Below are 23,367 nucleotides of genomic sequence, written 5' to 3' on the forward strand. Positions count from 1 at the left end.
GCTGAGCCAGCACACAGAGCAAGGGCCAGCAGCCTCGGGAGCTGCTGTCACCCGTGCTGGGGTTTGGGACACCCCCAGCTGCCACCCCCAGGGCATCCCCCATCGCTGGCTGAGGGCTGAGAAAAGGGACAGAGAGCAAATCCAACCTCAGAAACCTGGAGAATTCTCACTATCTCCACTTTGTGGAGGTTATTACTCAAGTACCTTCTTTCCTCTCTCCCTCATGTCACATTTATCTGTGCACTGCTATATAAATTTATCTATCTCTATATATGAATTTACCATCCACCGTTGCAGTGAATTGAAAATGAGGTGCGCTTAAAATGATTCTTTCCATGAGATAAGTATTGCCTGCCCCACAGTCCTCTCCCATACCTCGAAATGCACTGTAAAATAAAAACCCGATCTCAGCAGCTCTGCTTTAACTCTGACTCAATTCACTTGAGAGCAGTGGGGATTTTTACCCCAGTCACAGGAGATTCAAGCTCAGGAACCATGCCCTTGTCAAATTAACTTTCTCCCATGGTTTTTGTTTTTTTTTTTTTTTTTTACAAAAGACCTGCTTACCTTTTCCGTGCCCTCCTCCTTGAGGCTGATGATGTCCAGGTCAAAGTCCTTCCTGAGCCCGTCGGTTTTGTTGAAGGTGATGCGCCCGGTCAGGCCCTCCCACCGTGCCTGGGGACACAAACACACCTTGCCTGTGGCACCCACAGCAAGAGCTGGCATTTAAATACACCACAGCACCCAGTCACTTCCACATTTGGGGGGGTTTAAGCATCTGTGGCTTTGCTACTCTGGCAAAACCCCCTTTGGGTTTTTTTAAGCATCTGTGGCTTTGCTACTCTGACAAAACCCCCTTTTTTTGTTGTTTAGTTTCTTTCTGATGTGTTCTGTGTTTTGCAGCCAGGCACAAGTCTGTGACAGTTTGCATAGATTGGTTTCCATACATCTGGTGCTGATAAAAAATATAGACGTACTAAAGAGAGAGTTGCAGGTGCCCAAGGCCAGGGCAGTTCTGCACTGCACAAGAATTTACTAGGGAGCTAAAAAAAGGAGTCTGCTGTGTCCAAGCTGTGCGGCTGTGCCTTGGAGCTTCCAGGAGAAGCCCAGCCATTCACAGAGACCTCCTAAAAGCTTTGCAGGGTAAGGCCGCGGAATGTCACACCCAGAGGGAAGGACACGAGTCACAGAGGAGCGGGTCTGGTCCAAGCAGCACTTCCCTGTCCCAGCCTAACCCAGAGAATCCTAATCCTGCTTTTAAACATGAGAACCAGGGCCTGGATTTGTCCCGCACAGCCAGGAGGATTCCCTGTGCTGGGGACCCCTTCTTCAGGGAGAAGGACCAAGGGCAAACTTCCTCCACAGTTTTGGTCTCCCACCCAGCCTGTTTACCTTCCAATGAGATCTCCCTCCCTCCCACCCCACGTTGCGCCCAGAGCAGGTGCTCATCCATAAAACACCGTGATGGGTTTCCAAGTGCAGACAACTTTGCTAATCTATTTTTGGGAGGTCCCCCATTAGATTGAATTTGTCAGAGATACAAGGAGAGCTGACGATAAATGATGGCATTGCTCCTTCGTGTGTGGCAGCCATATCATTTTAAATTACAAGCTTTTCCACCACACATCGTTCCTTGCCTCATTGAATTTATTGGAGACAGAGCACAGAAGTAAAGCTGCATTAAAAACCACCACACTCACAGGCTGGTGTCTCCCCTCCCTGTTTAATCTGAATTCCAGCCCCAAAGCTGCAGGATTTGATCTTGGCTGCTGGGGAGTTCTCACCACGTGTCCCAGGCAAATCTGGTGCATTTGGAATTTGTGGGAGCAGCAGGGCTTTGAAACACACTTAAGCAACATAAGAATGGAAAAGCATGAATGCAACCAATTTGCTGGGAGGTTTTCCATCTTAATGACTTGGGAGTATACACGAGTCTCTGCTGTAAACAGTGAAACACTTGCAGGGTTATTTATTGCTGATTTATTATACTGATATAATCAAGAGAGCAGGGGGGACACATACAGATGAATTTCAACCTCGAACATCCCTTTTTCCAGCCTGTCTTTTTATTCCTCTGATGTGCCCCCATCTCTTATTCATAGAGATGGAACATTTTATAAAACTCCCGTGGAAAAGAGATTTCTATGGTGAAATGCATCCCACTTTTCCAAACAGGCTTTGGTGCTTCTGCCTCTGCACTAAAGAGAGGAAAAGGCTTAAATTGTGATAATTTAAATTTAAATTCTCTGCTTAAATCCAGAGAAGTGCAAAGGGTATTTGTCCAACTTCAGTCCCACTCAGACCACCAAATAATGACCAGAATGTGATTTCAGCGCAAACAGGAGCCTGGGAGTGTTTCTCAGAAGGGTTAAATGCTGATGGGTTTTTAAACCCTAATGGTGAGGAACACGCTTCGGATACCATCTGAATTCCAAATTTAATTTCTGATTTTTATTTTATTGCTTCTAAAGCAAAACAGAGAAACCAGCACGTGCGGAGTTCTTGTTAATTAACAAACTGAAATGAAGCAGAACTTCCTGAAAAGCCAGGAGCTGCACGTGTGTGTATCACAGAGATGGGATTTCATGCTTTCACACACACAGGGTTTATAGCAATTTTTATGTTTCTGGTGACACACTGAGTGTTACAGGACATCATAAAAACCGAATTGGAACCTGATCAGGGAATTGAGCAGCTGCTCAGACCCTTTCTTACCCAGCCTCGAGAGGGGAGTGGGCAGAACAGGTTACAGACACAACTCCAGCCACCTTCAGAGGCTGGCAGGCACCTGCCATGGCCAAAATACCCAAAGCAACCTAAAGAGAGCTGGGAAACTCCCTGCTTTCACTGGAAAACTCCCTGCTTTCACTGCTTGAAAGGATGAGCACTGTGGGGAAAGCACAAGCTGAACCCTGGGGTTAAATATTCCAATTCCAATCCCTACCAATAGATGGAAGGGAAGTGACAACTACAGGAGAACGGAGCTGGCTCAGCCCCCAAGGTCAAACACTCCAGAAGAGTTTTATCAATTCCCACCCATCAAATGGTCTTTGTATCAATTTCCACTGCAGCACCTTGGATCAATGCAGCAGCCTCCATTCCAGCCAGAGCCAACCAACACATCAGTCCCGCAATCAATCAGTGCAGCTGCTTCCAGACTTCTCACAGAATCATGGAATAAATATCCTGAGTGGGAAGGGAGCCCCAGGGATCTCCCAGGTTTTTCTCTGGCTTTAATGGGAGTTTGGTCAGAAATCAGTCACCTGGACTGTTCACTGTGGGAGGAGTGTACTCAAAGGCTGGAGTGAAGTCTAATTGGAGATAAGGATATTTTCCTGCCTACTCCGTTTTGCTCTGGGATTATTTTGACCCATGGTATACATATTTAATTCTAGGGGCTATAATCTCTTTATTTATTATCAGAAGTTCCTAGGCCAAATGAACATCAGTAATTGATTTAATGTGCATTCCTAATTAACCACAGGGGTGAAGGAACCGATGTTCCCAAACTTCTGGTGGGGGCTTTGATGGTACCTGAATGAAAAATTTAAAAAACCTTAGGAACACCTAAACCTACAATGCTCAGAACATCTCAGGTCACTTTTATGGAACAAAATCTCCCAAGGCTGTAAGTGGCAATGCCACAATAATAATAATAATAATGAATAAAATAATAACAATAATAATAATAATAATAATCACCACCAAGAACACTTTAATTTTCCTTTGGTGTTCTTTCCTTTTGGAAGAAAAAGCCCCTACTTTATTGGAATTGCAGAGAGAGAGGTTGAAGTGACAGTGATATTGCTTCTCCTTGGAGTGGAAATCGTCTGTGATGAGCCACACATCAACTTGTCAGCTCTTACAATTAATCCTCTTATTACCAGAGATCCCCCAGGATTATGGAGTACAGTGAGTTAGGGTATGACTTTGCCATTATCCTGCTCCAAATCTGGCATAACTGATGGAATAAAGGGAATTTCAGCACTGGCCAGCACAGGGCCTTATCTATGGAGATAAACTGAGAATTATGATGCTCCACAGCCTCTGGACTTGGAAGAGGTCCAGGAAAAGTCCTGGGTTTCACTGAGCAGTGCTGGAAATGCAGTGAGAAGCAGAAATGTGCATTTTCCACGGCTGGAGGGGTGGGATTATACTGGACTGTGAAGATGGAAAATGTAACCAGTGGGTTTGACTAAGCCTGGCATATTTTAAATATGTCTTGAAAAAATGTTTTGTGTAGCAAATATCAAGACATCCTCCATATATTCAGATAAAGTCACTCTCTAACAGTTACTGCTTGTTTTTTATAAACAAATCTTCTGCCAAGGCAATATTTAATGAGCTGAAAACAGACTGGAAGAAAATATGTGTAATCTTTTTGTCAAACAGCTTGTTTTGATTTTGGATATGACAGTATCAGCACCTTGCAGGTAATTGTTAATCAATTTTCATCAATTGGATATGTATTTATTCTCAGCGTGCAATCCTGCAATTACTTTGCAATCTGGGCATAGATAATTCCATCAATAAGTGTTTTTCCACTTGAAATTTGATTTCAGACTAAGAATGCCTATTGACATTCCCCTCAGCCTCATTGTCTTCCCGGGAAGCTGAGCTTTATTTCCTAATAAAGCACCACGGGATGCAGGTCGGGCAGTTGTTCTGTTTGCTCTCCTAATTAAGAGTTTTCAGGTCAAAGTAACAGCCAGTAATAGGCTCAGAGCAGAAATGCACTTCATGGACTAGAGGTAAAGCTTATGAGAAGTGAAACAATGAAAAAAGATTGTCTTAGTGAGAGTGGGTCCAGTGTTAATATAAAATTAACTGGTGAGAGAAGCCCTACCAAAGTAAACAACTGTTTCAGTTTGGTGAAAGTGAATATTGCAGCAGCAGAGCCCAGAGAATAAATCCAGCCAGCACCCACAGACCCTGGCACTGGCTCAGGGCTGAAATGCAACGAAAAAGATGCAGCAGGAGGGATTTTATTTCATGTTGTCATCTTTTCCCAGTCATCGCACAAAGATTTCAGAGAGCATAGGAATGGGGATTTCCTGGCTCCTCTGGCATCAGCCTCTCGCTCTGCTCTCTCTTTTTCAGTTGTTCCACTCTGCAGGGTTGGAGTCCCGTGAAAACACTCTGACACGGTGACTCCGGGAGTAATCAAAGACCATTAAAGAACAGAAATGTTCTGTTCTCTTATGAGGTCCTGTGTGCTGCTGTGTTTGGAGATGCTGCCAGTTGGACACAGAACAAACTGATGGATACCTCTGCAGATGGATTGCTTTCCCTTCTGTATTCATTTAAATTTTTTTCTTTTACTGTAATGAAAAACCTCCAGCTCCTTCTCCTTCCAGCACGGAATGGAGATGGATGGCTCTCACTCCTGCTCTCAGTGCTTGGCATAGATCTCCTCAGAAACACAGCAGGAGCTGAAATCTCTTCAGATCTCTTTCAGTCTCTGAGATTTTTCTCTGTGGTTCTGCGTGAGGGCATTTAACAGTCGCTCAGAATCCAACCCGCATCTCTGTCCTTCTCTCTGCAGTTGTTCTTTTAATTGTGGCTGGATTTGAACAAGGGGAGCTCACGCTGGTTTCGATGATAGTTGAAAAACCATCACAATCTGGGGCCTTACCTTATGCTTTAGAGGGGGGCACGAGCAGAACTAGATCATTCAATTACAATACTTTATGTTTACCCCCATTTTTCCTTTGGAAAAGGTGGGATCATCCTTTCTGTCCCTGTTCCCCCCCTGCAGACAGAGGACAGCCTCCTTTTCCCTCTGAGCAGGGGTGAGGGGCACTCCCTGCAAATGCCTCCTCAAAGGTTGGAGCATCCTTCAGCTGCCAGTGGCACCGGGTCACTGAGAGACACAGCTTCTGACAAGGACTCACTCTTCATTAAAAACTCCTTAATGGGCTGCTGCACAGCCTTGGGCCCAGACCTCTCACAGCGCTGGCCCTCAAAGCAAATGAGGTGACCTCAGTTCTTCTCACCACCAAAATGAAATGCAAAAACTCACCAGGGAGCCACCGAAGCACTTGTTAACTCCAGCATCTGCAGGAGTCACTGCAGGCAAACTCTTTGTCTGAAACTGCTTTATTTAGACTGGAGTACTGAGCATCTGTCTTTAGATCAGTCCGCAAAATGCCTCCACAGAATGTCAGCACCACATCACGAAACAGGAAAATTCAATTCTACCTAGGTGGGCCCAAGCTGCCACTCTGCCTCCTTCACTTTATTTTCTCCACACCTATTCACTGGTTCCTAATTACAAAGTTCCCCTGTCCCTGTTGAACAAACCAGGCCCTCACGAGATCTAGGGACGTCCAAATGTATTCGCTATTTGTTTCCAAGTCATGCTCTAGGCTTTATAGGAAATGCAATATGATCTTATTAAACCTTATCCTCTGCTTTTAACAACCACCTTTTTTTTGGCTACATCAGACACAGGAAGATAAGACTCTCAGAGTATTTAAATCAGTGTTTCAGTGACCACGAGAGACTCTGTTTGCAAGGCCATCAGTAATTAGCTCCCATATCTCACTCCATGAAAGAGAAGCTGCTTGTCCATGATAAGTGAGAGCTGTGTCACTGTTTGAACTGATCTGTTGGGGCACATCTGGTGCTCTTGGGCACAGGATTCTGGTTTAGGCTTCAGGAACCCTTAGATTTATACTCAGCACCCCCCAAAATAAGTGGGGCATCATTGTGGGGTCATTCACTGATACAGTCTATGTACATGGGACACTCCACGTGATTTCCAGTCTTCATTTCCACACTTCCCCAAAGGAAAGGTTTCCATTTGAAAATCAAAATAAAACTGGAACCTTTGAAAGAGTGAAAGCATTTCAACTAAAATGTGGAATTTTAGGCCAAGCTCAGTCACGGGTTCTTGTAAGACATTGCTTCAGGAAGCAATTTCCTTCTTTAGAAATACCGGCTGCAACGTTCTCTGGCTATTGATGACTGATCAACCAATCTGCAAAACAACTGCAATTACACGGGGAAGTGAGGACAGAACAGTTCCACAACAACTGTTGCAGTTACCTCACATTTTTAGAGAAACTACCAACATCCACAACAAACATTAACCGAGTAAGAAACGAATCAGAAACATCAGGGAGGTGTGACAGTGTTTTGGCCCGAGACTTTGCCACAGGCAGGTAAGGCCAGGATGGAAGGCAGAGCCTCGTGCCTGTGACTAAAACAGAACTCGGGGGTTTTGCCATGAGGGTGAGGGAGGATTTATTCACCCTGTGAGCGCCAGAAGCGGGAGCACAGCGAGGACCAGCACGGGGAGCAGCAGCCCAAGGCGGGGAGGAGGAGAGGAGGGATGGCAGGGTTGTGCACTTGCCTCTTTGATGAGGTTCATGAAGCGGGGCCCGAAGCGCCAGGGCTTGTGGCGGTGGCACTGCAGGGAGCTGACGGCCAGCTGGGCCGCGCGCTGGGACGCCACGGCCACCATGTACACGGCGTCGTACATCAGCGCCGCGTCCGTCTGCGGAGACACGGCCTGGTTAGAGCCCGTCCCGGCCCTCCTCGGGGGGAAACCTCTCCTGGGACAGCCAGGGAGGCCTCAGGAGCGGCCAAACCTGCCTCTTCGTGTGGATTTCTGAGTTTTTACTGCACTGGGAGGGAAACTGCACCTGGGAGAGGGAGGTCAGGGGGTGCCAGGCAGGCTGGATAGGGGCTTTAAGATGTCCCAGGTGGATGAGCCACTGTTCTCGTGGCACTTGTGGGATTGCTTCCTTCCCAGCAGGTCAGGCTGGCCCTGCTCTCCAGGGAAGCCAGTCCCACTGATCCCCCAGGACACATCCCACTGCGCAGGTGTCTGCTCCTCCGGGTGCCCTCTGCCCCCCAGGATCCTGCCTTTTGGCACAAATGTGTGCAGTGGTGTCCCAGAGAGAGGGGAAATGTCCTTCTGAGCTGTGTTTTGGGGGGGATTAACTTGGACTCACACATCTAAGTTCCCACTGCAGCCCTTAGATCCTTGAATATTACCCCACGGATTCAGATACCAAACTTTAGTGGGGGCTCTTTGTGCATCTGTGTCTCTTTGAGAGTGGGTTTGTGGGGTTAAAGGCACGGCCTCAAACTGACATCACACACTCTGTCCCACTTTGTCTCTTCGGAAAAGTCTCACCTTCATCTCTCAGTGCTCTCACAGTGAGGTGGGTGTGGCTGTGTCTCCCTTAATGATGCTGCACAAATTACCTTTCAGGTGAACCTAATGAATAATTAACCAGGGGCCTGAAAAAATAGGCAGTAATTTTGCAGATGAGAAACTGGACTCCTTTATAGGAACTGCAGAGCCGATCAGTTTTCTGTTTCTTTCCCCTGCAATTTCTCTGGGAAATTAATACCTTTGATTCTTTGTCTGTGCCGTTCACTCGAGTAAATTACAACAGCATCAGTGTTACCAGTACTGGAGGGTTTTGCTCAAATGTATCTGAATTTAAGGACCCTTAAGAAAGTGCAGAAGAGGAATTGATCTCGATGTGCTTGTCAGAATCTGCCCAAAATAATGCTCCACAATGGGAGCAAATTGTGAGATCAGAAAACATTGTGAGTGATGAGTCAGGCGGGAGGAGACAATAGCAGCTGTTCTCAGTGCTCAGCGTCTCACAAGACAGTTCCAAGCACACTCAGGGAATGACTGTGCTGACCTCAGGCTGGCCCCAAACTCCTCAAAATCGATGGAAATATTCCCATCCATGTCAGCAGACCTCAGTTTTTACACTGGACTGGGCCCTCAGGGTGGGATTTTACTGACTCTGCCTGTGCCCCGGGCCCAGACACCCTGGAGGAGATGCCTGGTGAGAAAGCTCCTCTGTCCTCACTCTGTCCTGCCAGGGAGAGCTGATGCTTTGCCCTGAGCACACGGTGCATCCCCGGCGCCTGCAGCACTGCCAGGCCTGGCTGCTCAGTCCTGTACTTGTGCCACCTCCCTTGGCTTGTCACTGCTCCCCTCACTGTGGTTCTGTTCAGGGTTGAAGGGTGCAGCAGGCCACCCCATTTTCCAAAGTCAGTCACCTCACCCTGATTTCTGTGCTTTTATGTCAGGACAAGGAGACTCAGAACTCCTGGAACTTGTTTTTCTGGTTTTTGTGTGCTGCTCAAACCACTGCAGAGAAAGTCAGAGATCTCATTAGAGCGGCTCTGCCTCTGGGTGCAGCTTGGGCATCCAGCAGGACGTGAACTCAGAGCTGTCTTGCTTGTGGCCTGCTGACTTCCCACAAGCTGCTTTCCGGGCAAACAGCAGAGCATGAAGCAGAAGGGATCAATCCCGAGGTAATAACAGGATGCACAGTCCTGATCTCTGCGCACTGTGCCGCCTGTCACAGCCCTGTTGTCCCATGAAATGCAGCACTGGTGCAACTCTCCATCAAAGTGGGCAGTGCTGGGACCTGCCGGGAATATTGAAATGATCCCAGCGAGGAGGGAGAGCCTTCCCTGGTGCTGTGCCAGAGCATCAAGGACACTGAGATCCTGAAGCTGCAAAGGGGAGGAAAACAGTCAGGGAACACCGAGGAGAGCAGAAGAGAGTGAGAACTTTGCCTTTCCCAGTGTTGTGTTTGGGGGATTTCCGGGAGAATTCCCATCAGGAGTTCCCAGGGACAACTTTCTCTCAGTTTTGGGAATGCATGAGTGCCCTGTGCTCACTCACTGTCATGGTGCCATCCCGGAGCCCCGAGTCGGGCTTGGGCGGCGCCTGCAGCCGCTCCATGGACCACTTGTCCACCACCGACGACACCTGCGGGTTCTCGACGTTCAGCAGCCGGAAGCCCGTCATGTTCACCCCGCTGTACCTGTAGGGCTCCAGGTCCAGGGCAAACAGGTCCTAGAGCAGCGGCAGGAACACAAACAGGACCGTTTGGGAAGGAAACTGTGGGGCTTTTCCCCTGCGCCCACCCCGGCTCCCGTCTGAGACCTGACTGAGCCAAAGCTCACAGAGCACACATCTGCCTTGGGGAACGGGAAGATCAGTTCCCCACAGTAGAACTGCTTGGCAAGCAACCTGCACTCTTTAATTTACAGCAGTGCTGCAGCTCTGACAGGCCGACATGAGGAATTAGCTGGCCAGGGTCGAGCCTCTTTCTAAGCTCAGGGGAGGAAAATTCCGGGAGACGCAGCGAGCGCTGCGCTTTGGCTGCTCATGGATCCCATTTTCCCCTGCCCTGCCTCCCCAGACAGCTCTGCCTGGCTGTGGGATGGACAGATCAGTGCATGCAGGCTCCATGAGCTCCAGAGCCTGGCATTTACAGGGCTGCAAAAGAATCTTATAGAATTTCCTGAGTGCTTCTATCCGTTTGTGATTCTCAATTTTTATAAGTAAATGGAACAATGAAACAGTGATGAGCCAGCCGTGCCCACAGTGCAAAGCCCTCCATTCTTTGTTTTGTTTCACTCTGGTCCATCTGAACTGATGGTTTCTTGTTAATCAGCATACTGCTGTTAATTTTCACTGCCTCAAAGTGTCAGCCAGCCCCAGACATGGGGCCCAAACAGCTTCCTTAAGAAATTGTGGGTCCTGATATTCCTAAGGAGTGTTAGCACCCATTCTCCAGGGGTTTCCTTGACCAATGGCAACAAAGATCTCCTGGGGAAAGGGGGAAATTTAGCTGTCTTTTCTGAAACAGAGGCAATTCCCACCCCCTAGATATTTATAGCGTTCCTTACCAGTGTCGTAAAAAAGTAGTGGTAGTATTCTGTCATCATTCCCATGGAGAGAATCTGTGAAAGAGATGGAAAGGTGAAGGTGCTTTACCCTGAAAGCTCCCAGTGTGCTGCAGTGCCTTTGAAAAACAAGGTTGAAAAGCGTCACAGGCCATGAGAGCTTGATTGCAATAAACCCCACATTTTTCTCCAGGAGCCAAAAATATCCTGTTGTATTTAAATGGTGTGTTTGTCGCCTCTGCTCAGGAAAGAGATTAAAGATTGCAAAACTTCCAGGACATGAAAAATTACCAGAGATAACAAGATGCTGATTTTAAAAATCCTTCAGTCTGCAGTCTGGAAGTGTTAAAAAGGAATTTATTAGCAGACAACACAGTGTGTAGGGAGAACTGTTTAGGGGCAGGTTTTGTAATCTGCTGCCAGGTGAGGACGGGACACTGGTGAGGGCTCAGGAGCAAAGGAGAAAAACAAAAAGAAGGAAGTTTCTCCAAGTGCCTTTTGTTCCACGGGGGAATGTGGGTCCGCAGGAGGGTGCCAAAAGAGCTGGGATGGGAGAAACTTTGGGCTGGGTTGACCTTCAGCCGGTCTGAATGGACACTGATAGTCACCTCGGGCAGAGGAGGACGAGGTTTTCCTTCCCGGCCCTTGCGCTGCAGGACAGGTCCTGAAGGGTGTGCTCTGACCCCTCGGCCCTCCCCAAAACCAGTGGGAATGTTCCCAAAACCAGCGGGAATGTTTCCAAAACCAGCGGGAATGTTTTCAAAATCAGTGGGAATGTTTCCAAAACCAGCGGGAATGTTTCCAAAACCAGCGGGAATGTTTTCAAAATCAGTGGGAATGTTTCCAAAACCAGTGAGAATATTTACAAAACCAGTGGGAATGTTTTCAAAATCAGTGGGAATGTTTCCAAAACCAGTGAGAATATTTACAAAACCAGTGGGAATATTTACAAAATCAGTGGGAATGTTTCCAAAACCAGTGAGAATATTTACAAAACCAGTGGGAATATTTACAAAACCAGTGGGAATGTTAACAAAACCCGTAGGAATGTTAACAAAATCAGTGGGAATTTTACAAAATCAATGGGAGCATTTACAAAACCCGTGGGAATGCTTCCATAACCGCCGAGGGTGTGTGTGTAACTGGCTGCTCCACAGCCTCCCTGCAGTCTTCCTCCCCTTGTCCTCACATCCCCACACGCTCTCCTGCCAGCACGGGAGAATTCTGCCCTCTCTGGGATCTTGGGAGGAGAAGGAGGAGGAGGAATTATAAACTGGGAAACTGCTGAGGACCTCATTGCCCCCACAGCAGCACAGACCAAGGTTAACTCCTGCTCAGTCCTGATCACAGCAGTGTGAGGTTCTGTTGCTAACACCCTTTCAGGACGGTTTTTGGAGTGCCTGGATAGCTGTTTGAAAGGCAGGGGGAAATGGCTGGGATTTGGCTGCCCAACATTCCCTTTCCTGGCAGAAGCCGCTGAACATCCCTTGAGTGATTGTCTATGGCAATTCCTCACATAAACAAAAACAAAAACAAAAAAAAAAACAAAAAACAAACAAAAAAAAAAACAAAAAAAAAAAAAAAAAAAAAAAAGAAATAAAAAGAAAGGGAGAAAGAACCCCCTGAACTTTCTGAGCTGGAGCAGATAATAAAACCAGCTCAGTGTTAATCGCAAACAACTGATCCGTTTCCAGCCACTAAAAGTCAAGCCAGAAGGCAACTATTTCACTGAAATGCTCCACTGGATTTACACATCAAAATTGCCTTTTTATTTCTGATTTTATTAATCCTCTTCCATTTTGTTTCTTGGAGCTCTTTTATTACCTGTAGAATAAGCTGGGGGCTGCTGTTCCTTCCCTGTTTATGCACTGATAACAACGCTGGGCTGCATCCAGGGGAACTTTTGTATGTGCTGTGCCTCCCAGATGACCTGGCTGGACTCAGTCCCCTTCCCTGGAGCCACTGGATTTCTGTGGCTTGCTGAAGGAGGCGCCAAATTTATGGGATTTATGGGAACACAAACTCTGACCTGCCTGCGTGGCCAGTGCTGCCCCACAGAACGCCCTGAGATGCAAATTCCCACAAGCTGGACCAGGGATGGAATTTCAGGCTGGGACGGCCCTGAAGCCCCTGGCAAAGCTTCCCACAGAGCAGGTGACCTGACAGAGAGAGGAGAAGGCAACATCTGTTTATGCCTGCCCACTGGAAACTGGGATGAGGTTTCATTGCACATTCCACTGAAATAACTTTGCATGTAATTATGTAAATAATTATGCACCTGATACGAATGTCCTATTTAAATAATAATAGCTTTTACTTACAGTGGGACTCAGATGAATGTAAACTAGGGAATTCAGCCTCAAATATTCTCCTCGTACATCTCCTGCCCAGCCTTCCTTGTACAACATTTGTTCTTCAGCCAAACTCAGATATGGTGGGACAATGGGAGATAAAGACACTTCCATCTCTAATCGTCCATTCCAGATCAGGAGCCTGGGCCTTGTCCTTTGCAGCTGTGCACTTGCAGCTGTGGGTCATGGACCACAAAGTGAATCCAAAGAAGTCTCAGTGGTCAAATGATATACGGCGGGCCGACAGAGACTGGGTAAAAATACTCTCTCTTGTGTCTGAAAATCTCTTTTGGGTGCCCTGTTCCCGGCTTGAATCACATCCCAGCTCTCAGTTGCATTTGTTCAGCTTGGAAAAGGCTCCCTGCCTCATTTAGATCCATTGTCAGGCTGCCTTCGAGGCGGGCTGGAACTGGAATGATGGGCAAGTGCCTTAGTGGGAACTGCACCAAATCCTGTGCTTGCTTTCACTCTGCCTTTCCCTCACTCCAGCTATTATTTAATTTCATGACCATTAAATGCATTTCACTCTGCATTTCCCTCACTCGAGCTATCATTTAATTTCATGACCATTAAATGCATTTCATTTTCCAATTAATTAGCCCCGCTGTTTTCTGAGGCCGGTCCGTCCCTGCTTCTCACCCACGTGGGGGCACCTGGGGGGTCTGCCACTGCTACTTCTCCCTTGGAAATGGGAACAGAGCCAATCCTGCCTTTTCTGAGCAGGGAGTGGGCTCCAGCCTACCTGCCAGGTTCCTCGAAGGAGCACAGTCAGGAGCTGCAGTTTGCCGTTCTCACATCTATTACCGTACCAGGAATGTGCTCCATGGTGACACCTGGTTTTTCAGCCTTCTGGAGGAACTGAATTAATGATCCTTTTCCTTGTCTGTCACCTCGTCTCTCCAGGATGCTCCGTGAGAGCCTTAAACCTGATTAAATATACAGTACACTTCCTCCCATGTATTTTGGGGGTGTGAAGAAAGGAGCAGGTAATTTGAGGTTAGCAGGGAGGTACTTTCTGAGAGATGAGCTTGCCTCACAGTAAAATCTGTGCTCTCTCCTGGGGTGTTAGCACAAACTGGGGGCTGAGCACAACAGCTCGACCTCTGCAGCCAAGTTCCTCATACAAAAGGCAATTCCAGACTGAAGAGTGTGCAGGATAAATTGCAGGGCTTGTGCATAAAACAGCTGGCAATTTGCAAGCGGCAGATTTAATTTGCTCGGGGAGCGCTCGCCTAATGCAGACTGAGCAGCAAGCCTCCGTCCACCAAACACTGCAGGTAAATGCCACAAGCAGCAAAGGAGGGCCAGGCCTCGTGGGGCTGGCCAGGGGCTGAGGAAATCCGGGCTCCTGGGGGATGGCAGGGAGCAGGGGAAACGTGGGAGTTCAGAGAACAGCGTGTTCAGCTGAGTGCAGGCTCTGGATTTTGGCTGAATTAGGTTATTGATTCACCTGCTCTTGTTGTGCACACAAGGAAGCGTGGCTTGATGGGCTTTTAGTGGAAGCCATAAATAAGCAGAAATTAGAGAAGAAATCATTCTTTTGTGGTGCTTTGTAAAGCAGAGGCTGGAGGAGGCCAGTGAAGAGGTCCCCAGTGCACACACTGCCAGCACAGCTGCAGCAGAGCTCTGGGCTAATCCTTCTGCTCCCAGAGGAGCTTTTGGGCACCTCCCTCCCTGGGTAACAAGCAGTGCCACGGCTGGTGCCCCCTCCGTGCTCCATGGGCTGCTCAACACCTGCTACATTACCAAAATACAGTGAACAGACAGGAAAGACTTGCCTTGGGGACAGCTTTAGGTGACCCTGAGTCCTGCTCTTGTTAGAAACCTTACATAGCTTAACAACATCTTTTTTTTTTTTTTTTTTTCCTGTGATGTCTGCTGGGTTGTTTGCAAAGTCAAAAATATTCTGTACTCATATCCCTGAAATGTTTCTCCAGTGTTTGATGTGTTTCTGCCATCCCGGGTAAGATGACAGAGGGGTTTGTGAGCACAGGGATAGGGAGGTGAACTGGGCTCTTCCTGTAACCTGCATTCAGGGGAGTCCCCCAGGAATTCAGAGCCCTGCACATCTCACAGCTGCCTGTGGCAGGGAGGAGCTCAACCCCTGAGTTATTGCTGCCAGCATCCGTGCTCAGCCACGGACCTAGCTCACAGACTAAAAAACACTTTTCCTTTCTTTCTAGCCTATATTTATGTTGTTTCCTCTCCCACAGCGCCGACCCACAGGTGTGCCTCTCTCAATTTTCCTGCTTTCTCCCACAGTGTCATTCCCCCTCCTTCCCCCAGTTCTTCAGGCACTGGGGAGCATTATCTGTATCTGCAGCCTGTCACTTGTCTGGCTGATCCATATCCCACACCAACTTTCCTGCTGCTTTGCCCTGCTTTAGCGCATCTTTCAGCACTCCCTCCTCTTCTTTTGACACCCAGGTTTTGTTTTTGGGGTTTTTTGCATACTCAGCCTGGCTCCTGCAGAGTGCCAGACACCTGCACCTTCATCTTGCCGGTCCTTCAAAATCTGTGTTGACAACTTGACTCTTCCCCCACAAATCTCCTGTTGGAGCAGGCAGCAGTGGGGTGCTTTTGGGGAGCAGAGTGGGGGGACAGCCCACTCCCCCTGCCCAAACAGTGCTGCTGCAGTGCCCTCCCCACCCCTGCACCTCAGATCATTCACACCGAGAAGATCCCGACATCGAGTGCAGGACAGCATTCCTGCGAGCAGGAAATCTCACCCTGCAAGCTCACAGGGATTGTGTGCTGCAGTTGATCTGCAGCATTCTGCAAGCCCCAGGTTTTTCCAGCCTGGAGAGCAAGATTCCAGGCTCCACACACGGCTGCAGTAACTTTCCTCACCAACTTTGGCACCTAAAGCTGCTCTGCAGAACTTAAGTGTTTCAGTCCAACCTTCTGGGATGGGAACAGAAAGGGACCTTCATGGGCATTCACTCAGTGGAAGCTCTCTGGTGCTCTTCTGGGATCAGGGTTTGCCATCAGGTTGCCTGGCAGGAGAAACACTAACTCATCCCTCACCCCTGCACGTGCAGCAAGAAGGGAACTGCCCTCCAAATGTATGGAGCTGCTTCCTGCAGGTCAACACACTGGCTTTTGATTGTCAGGAATATCCAGCAAGTGACGCCAGTGAATTCTAATTCCCACCACTCCCTGTGTGCCCCTGGGAATGTCCCAGCCCATAAACGTCAGCCTGTGTTTGTCCTTGCCTGCTGTGGCTGCCCAAATTTCGCACTCAGGCCGGGCTACCCTCACACAACAACCTCCCACTGTTTTAAAGGATAGTTTTCCCTTCTGATTCTGCCTCTCTTTGTTTATTTTTTTTTATGGGAAAGAAACAAAATCTCTGTTGATTAAACCAGGAGAAGCTGAAACACATGAAGTGATGTCCCTAGTCAGGCAGAACTTGGAATGCCAGAAAGAAAAGCCTGTTTGCTCCTGTGGGACACACGTGGGGGTGTCAGGGGCTCTGTGCGGCCCTGGGCTGCTGCGCCTTTGGTTGTCACTTCTGTCCCTGCATCGCAGTCCCCTGGCCCAGGCTGCCTTGTGCCTTTGGTTGCAGCGCTGCCAGCCAGAGCAGTGAGAGAGGCTGACACATTTCAGGGCCCATGGAGCTCGGCCTCCCCAGCCCCGGTACCTGCTTGAGGATCTCTGCCGCCGTCTCGTGTGAGCAATCAAATATCACATAGAACTCCTTGCCCTTCTTCATCTCCTTCAGCAGGGGCCTGGCATCCTTGTTCCCAGAGGGCAGCTGCCGGATTTTGATCTTGATGTTGTATCTGGAAGGGGCTTTGATGAGCTCCTGCAGGCGTATTAGACCTGAAAAATGACCGGCAACGACACAATCACCATCCTGTGCCACGAGGGTTTCTTGTTGGTTAAACAGGGGCTCTCACACTCCACGCTCTCTCAGGATAATAGCTAGTTCCACATTTGCCAGCTTCCTAGCTAATATTATTAAAGCTTTTCATTCCCATGTTTATACTTGGCGTCGACATCTAAATATTTTGAAAGGTGTTTTTAACTGGTTGACTACAGGATATGTTTGCATTGGTGTAATGTAATACAGTATAAACATACTGTAGTGTGTTTAAACCGAGACATAAAAAGCAAATAAGGCTTCTTCCTGTGCAGCCCAGTCTTATTCCAATACCAAATAGCAAGAAGATAACACTGAGGAAACCTCCTCCTGACTCTCCTGCCTGATGTCACTCAGCAGCTGTGAGATCTTAGAGAATCCTTTGAGATGCAGCTCCACGTCCCCAGACACAGGTGATTTCTCCGGCTCAGTGTTCAGCTGGCACAGCTTTCCATGCCTTAGCTGAAGTCAGTGGAGCTCAGCCAGAGCCTGGTCCAAGTGTTTAAACACAGTGCAGTTCCAGTGGCTAATTCAGCACTCCTGTGCAATTTGCACTGCCTCCAAAACCGAGGGAACGCAGTTAAGAGCTCTTTGAGGTGTGTGATTACAGCCTCTCATTATCCATGAATGCAATTCGCCCGCACAAAATTCCTGATCTCCTGCTGAGGGGAAGAGAAAGGCTGCCTTAAAAATATGCGGGGAGAGCGAGAGAGAGAACACAGGGCAAGGAGCGCTTCTTGAACAAAAACCAAACAATTTGTTTATTAAAATGAAGGAACTCCTGCCTCTCCTGCTGGGAGTGGGGAGAATGTTTGTGTGGGGTGTGAGTGCCCCTGGTTGAGTGGCCCATCCAAGGCCAGCCCGAGCTCCTTCTTCCCTCCCTCCGAGGTTCTCAGGGCTGTGTGCAGGGCTCTTGGCTCTCAGTTCTGGCAGCGTGCTTGGGGGGAAGCTGCTCTCCCCCCTCGCAGGGCCAGGCCTGCTCCTCGCAGGTTTTCAAGTGCCAACAATCAGCAGAGAACATGAAACATTCTGAGCACTCAGCTGGAAATGCTGCACGCACCGGGAGCTGGCCAGGAGCCAGCTGAGGAGCAGGAGCCCACTGGAGCTGTGATGGGAATGGGCTCCCAGCACTCACTGACAAAGGGCTTGGTGTCCCCTGGCTGGGACAGGGCAGCCTGGCTGTACCCAGGGCTCGTTGCTGGCTGCAGTGCCCTGGGACGGCAGCTCCAGCAGGGCAAACTCAGATTTGGGAGAAGAGTCCAGCATCCAGGGGAGCCTTCATCTCATCCACACCTCGCACTGAGAGCTGGTGTTTGTCTTCCCAGCAACAAAAAGTACTTGAGTGCAAGGGTGGTGAAAAGCAAATCAAATAAAGGATTTGCCAACCCACCTCCCCGTTCTTTTAGGGGGAAGAAATTACTGTGTGCCTTAAAATATCTCCTTTGGTCACATCCCACTGGGACCTTGCACTCCCCAGCGCTTCCTGCTGCCACATGACGTGGAGATGGAGCCCAGGTGTGGTGTCCTGGAGAAACCAAAGCAGCAGTCTAAGAACTGCTGCTGTTTTTCTGGAGGACACGGCAAAAGCCTGAGCCCATCCAGTGCCACCCCCTGCCCTGGGCAGGGACACCTGCCGTGAGACCAGGGTGCTCCGAGCCCCATCCAGCCTGGCCGAGATGGTTTTATTTCTGGTGGTGAAACGATGTCAAACATTAGGGATGGGAAATAAAAGAGCTTGAGTTAACTGGCATCACTCTAACCCCAAATCCAAGGACTATTTATACTGATCAAAGTTGACATGTTTACTTTCCTGACTCCGAGTTAATACGATGATTGATGATTAATTTACTTTGTAAACACCTCTGCAAATGAAATCTCTTTAATATCAGGCATCTTTGTAGCTGAGCAGGTACACAGCACTCGGTGTTTTGGAATGCCAGTTTGGGGATGGGGTGAGCTGGAAAAGACCTCTCCTTGTTTCTGTTCTGTCTAGAAGATTTATCTGAGCTGCTGGAGAATGTCCAGTGGGGGTTGTAGAAAGGATGAGGCATCTGGAGCATCTCTGTTGTGAGGAGAGGCCGTGGGAGCTGGGCCTGGTCAGTGTGGGCAAGGGAAGGCTGAGAGGGGATCCATCAATCCACACAAATACCACCCCATGAACCCACACAAATACCCCATGAACCCACACAAATATCCCACCAACCCACAGAAATATCCCACCAACCCACACAAATACCCCATGAACCCACACAAATATCCCCAAGGGCTGTCAGAGGATCATGCCAGGCTCTGCCAGTGACAGGGTGAGGAGCAGTGGCCATGAACTGAAACACAACAAGTTCCACCTCACCCTGAGGAAGAACTTTTGTCCATGGAGGGGGCAGAGCCCTGAACAGCTGCCCAGGGAGGGCATGGAGTCTCCATCTCTGGGGGCATCCCAAACCCACCTGGAGAGTTCTGTCACCTGCTCCAGGTGGCCTTGACTCGGCAGGAGTGTTGGACCGGGTGATCTCCAGGCTCTGGGATCCTGGGATCAGTTTGGAGCTGCGTTACAGGTTCCACAGCCAGGAAGCAAAATGGGATTGACTACTGACTGTTCAAACCCCAGGGCTCTGGTGAAGCGGGCAGCTTTCCAAAAGCCATGGCAGCAGCAGGACAGGGGGTTTTTCCCCTGTAACCCACTGAGGGCACACGGAGTGAGCTGCCCCAGGGCCCGGTGGACTCTGCAGCCCAGCACCACTCCCTCCCTCCCTCTCTCCCTTCCTCACTCACCGGTGCTGTCCTCGTAGACCACGGTGACGATTTTCCAGTTGTAGTAGAGCACGAGGTCCAGCACGGCCCTGCTGATGGCGGCGTAGTCGGGGTACAGGTTGATGTAGAAGGCGTCCCTGTTGTCCACGGTGGGGTGCTTCCAGCGGGTTTGGATGTGGGGCACCTCCAGGGCGTTGCAGATGGACTGCACGGCGCTGACCGAGGAGCTGTGCGCCGGCCCGAACAGCGCCGCTACACCCAGGGCCAGCTGGTCACAGGCTGGGGACACGGGAGACAGCCACCTCTCAGTGGGCAAAGCAGGGCGCCTGGGGGATGCTCACAGAGAGCTTTCATCCTCCAGCCATCCCCGTCATTTCAAAGTGAGCACGGCGTTGCTCCCAGAGCCGCTGAGAGGTGTACCCAGTGGCTCCTGAGGCGTTCAGGGGTGATTTACAGGGTAAAGGGAGAGGCTGGTGGAGCTGGGAAAGGGGCTCAGCTGGAGAAAAGGAGGCTCAGGGGGGACCTTGTGGCTCTGCACAACTCCCTGACAGGAGGGGACAGCTGGGGGGGGAACAGGGACAGGAGGAGAGGGAACAGCCTCAGGTTGGGCCAGGGGAGGCTCAGCTTGGACAGCAGCAGGAATTTCCCCATGGAAAGGGCTGTTAAGCATTGGCAGGGGCTGCCCAGGGAGGTTTGGAGGGCCCGTCCCTGGAGGTGGCACTCAGTGCTCTGGGCTGGGGACAAAGTGGGCATCAGGCACAGCTGGGACTCGATGGGCTCAGAGGTCTTTTCTAACCTCAGTGATTCTGGTTTGATTGTGGTTCTGAAAATGGCTTTACTGATCATCTCTCTGTCCTTGACCTTGCTGGCTACGAATAAAACCTTCTCTGCTTGTTGCCCTGCAGATCACATGGGTTCCTGAACTGCCTTTCTCAGAATGGCTTTGTCCTGGAGGAGCCAGGAGCTCTCTGGCTGCCAAAGGAATGTCACAGGAAGGAAGTTCCTCGGCAGAGCGTCAGGTAATGCATCCCTGGAGCCACAGCAGGCTCTCCACAGATCCCCCTGGGGCTGGCACCTTTCCACCTGTGGGAGCTGCTCTAATTTCAGGCTGCTGCAGGGACACGAGCAGCAAAGGGCACCTCGACTCACGGCTCTCCATAATCTGTGTTTACACAGCAGGTAGGAATGCCTGAAGCCCTTGGTAACAGCACAGAGAAATAAAGAACCCCCACACTCTGACATTTTATACTCCTCCAAATCAGCCAAACGCATCAACAAAGGTTTCCTCCTCCCTGTGCCCACATCTCAGCCTGAAGAGCCCTGCCTGCAGCTCTCTTTGCATTTTTCTTTCTCTGCCATGTCTTTGCAGGCTGGCAGACAGGAGATGAAGTGATATCAGTTATTTCTGTCCATGGGTGAAATTTACTGCCAGTGTTTTTAACACGGCTCCCGCACTGAGCTGCAGGGCTGCTCTCTTTGTGAGGGTGGGACGTTCAGAAATGACTCTGATTGAGTGAAACATTAAATACACCAACTTCCACCATGAGCTCAGATTCTTTAAATTCGTATTTAGCTCTCTGGCTGTAATAGAATATGACAGAAAATCAATTATTTTCCGTTCCCATTCTACAGATGAGTGTTTCACAGACAGCATGAATTGCACAGGCTTTCCAGGTTTAATTCAGAAGCCTTTCCATAGGATCACAGGTTTTAACGTGCAAATTCCATAAAAAACTTCAGTAATTCATGATGAGAAGAAATTGCTGCTGTCTGTGTGAGTTTCCTGCATGTAGATTGGCAACTTCCTACATATTAAATGGAGAAGGCACTTTCACAACAGGCACAGAAGGGATTCTCACTCTGCAGGGAATCTGAAATTCTGTATCAGCCTGGATTACACGGATTAGAAATCCACCACGCTTGAGATCCTACAGCCTGTAGCTCCAGCATATACCTGAGAACTGGAAAAGAATGCCAAAAATGCTATTTAAAGCTCTTTTTGGTGTCCTTTGGAATCGTTCTCCTTTTCTCCACTCTGACTAAGAAACTGAGGTAGCAGGAGGAAAATTTGGTAGATGTTTGAAAGGTGACAGCTCACCAGCTTGGTTTTTATTTTCCAGCCTTCTAGCAAATCCAGTTCCAGGAACTGGGCTGCTCTTTATAACATTTTATGTTACAAAAGGTGTTTTGAGCTTGCTTCCTAGAGGCCAAGGAGCACATGGAGCTTAAGGAAAGTTGTGACTCATTGCCACTCTCTGCTTTGGCCTGCAAGCCAAGTAGATGGGAGTAAATTGGGTTATAATTTTCTTTCTCAAGAAAAAAAAAAAAAAAAGGACAAAAGAAGTGGCAAAAAAATCCCAAACTTGACCACTCCAATTCTTACAGCTGTTTGTAACAGAGGAACTTATTTCTGTCTCTAGTGCACTGAGCATTAATATTTCAGGGCAGGAGGGCTACTGGCCCCTGGCCTTTAAAATGCAGCAGGAACAATTTACCAATGATGGGTATCTGTGCTAATTACGGGTTGTGACATCCCACTGTGGCATCCTGTGAGCCGGTGATAATTTTTGTGCGGAATTCCAGGTGGCAAATCTATGTTTTGGAAAGAGGAATGGCTCGGACTCGCCTCCTGACGTCTGGGGCTCTGAGCATGCAGGCAGGACGTCGGGGTTTATTCACAAAGCACGTGACAGGTCCCAGCCCAGCTTGGTCCTTAGTTCAAATGAAAGCTTCCTTTTATGTTCCTGGTGGTACACATGGCACAGGCGGAGCAGCAAAGGAGGTCAGGCTGGGGAAAGGGATAAAGTGCAAACCACGTGTGTAAGTGACACAGTAATTGAGATAATTACCTCTCCTCGAGGCCTCGAAACTATCGAAGAGGTTAATTCTCTGGATGTCATAGGTTAATGTGGTATTAGGCATCAGTGTTCTGTTCCTGTTAATGTTGCTGACAGCAAACTTGAACGCCAATTCCTCAATGTTAACGGGTTCATTTTCCACGGTTTCGAATATCCCTCCTGTTGGAACAGAGATAAATGAGGATTATTCACCTCCTCATCGCCGCACGGAAAGAGGGAAAAATAAAGGATGAGCTGTAATTTCTGAGTGTTCACCGAGGCAAACCTGATGGCTGCTCAAAGCACTACAGCAACAGCACAGAGGATCCTCAGTTTTGATCTGCCGTGGCACTGGGGTTAACTCAATATTATGAATATGTTTGTGTTCCACAAACATCTGGGGAAGTTGACACGTGTTTATTGTCCAGCCTTTTCAGAGGGACATTTGAGATGCTAGGGAAAACTTCTGTCCATCTCCTTCTAAGGAAAGTAGGGATGGACACGGGTCTTGTTCTCCCTGCTCCAGTCTGATCTGCATTTGGAGATGAAACTTGGACGCTGTGGGTGTTTTCTGAAGTGTTTCTGCACATCCTGGCAGTGCAAGATCCACTGAGGAGCTTGAGAGCAAAACCACTGAGAGTCTCCCCTGGAGCTCTGGGTTTCCTCTGGTTTTTCATAAACCTCAGGCAGCGTTGTTGGTCATTCTCAGTTTGCTCAGGGACAGGGGAATATTTCTGCTTTTTCCAAGGAAAAGGAGCTGAACCTGTGGACACAGCTCGTGGCCGAGCCTTCCAAAAAGAAAGGGAGCAAGTTTTCCAAAAGAGGTCTGGAAATAACCCAACTTTTGGAAGTGTAATGATCTTCCCTGGAGTGTATGTGGGAA

General features: G+C 48.9%; 1 protein-coding gene across 1 annotated transcript in view; it reads right to left on the minus strand.

The window, feature by feature from the left end:
- LOC136303600 (glutamate receptor ionotropic, kainate 1) overlaps positions 1-23,367 on the minus strand; it is a 76,775-nt gene that overhangs the window by 27,323 nt on the left and 26,085 nt on the right. Inside the window, exons 2-8 of the mRNA XM_066207220.1 lie at positions 22,497-22,664; positions 19,669-19,926; positions 16,675-16,856; positions 10,684-10,737; positions 9,671-9,844; positions 7,358-7,501; positions 568-675 (exon numbers count right to left, since the gene is read on the minus strand). Coding sequence (XP_066063317.1) covers positions 568-675; positions 7,358-7,501; positions 9,671-9,844; positions 10,684-10,737; positions 16,675-16,856; positions 19,669-19,926; positions 22,497-22,569 — 993 coding nt within the window. The 5' untranslated portion in view covers positions 22,570-22,664. The remainder of the gene's footprint in view (positions 1-567; positions 676-7,357; positions 7,502-9,670; positions 9,845-10,683; positions 10,738-16,674; positions 16,857-19,668; positions 19,927-22,496; positions 22,665-23,367) is intronic.

Source organism: Chamaea fasciata, unplaced genomic scaffold (genome assembly GCF_029207755.1).
Source record: "Chamaea fasciata isolate MVZ Bird 193981 ecotype frontalis unplaced genomic scaffold, bChaFas1.0.hap1 SCAF_2, whole genome shotgun sequence".
Classification (NCBI taxonomy): Eukaryota; Metazoa; Chordata; class Aves; order Passeriformes; family Sylviidae; genus Chamaea; species Chamaea fasciata.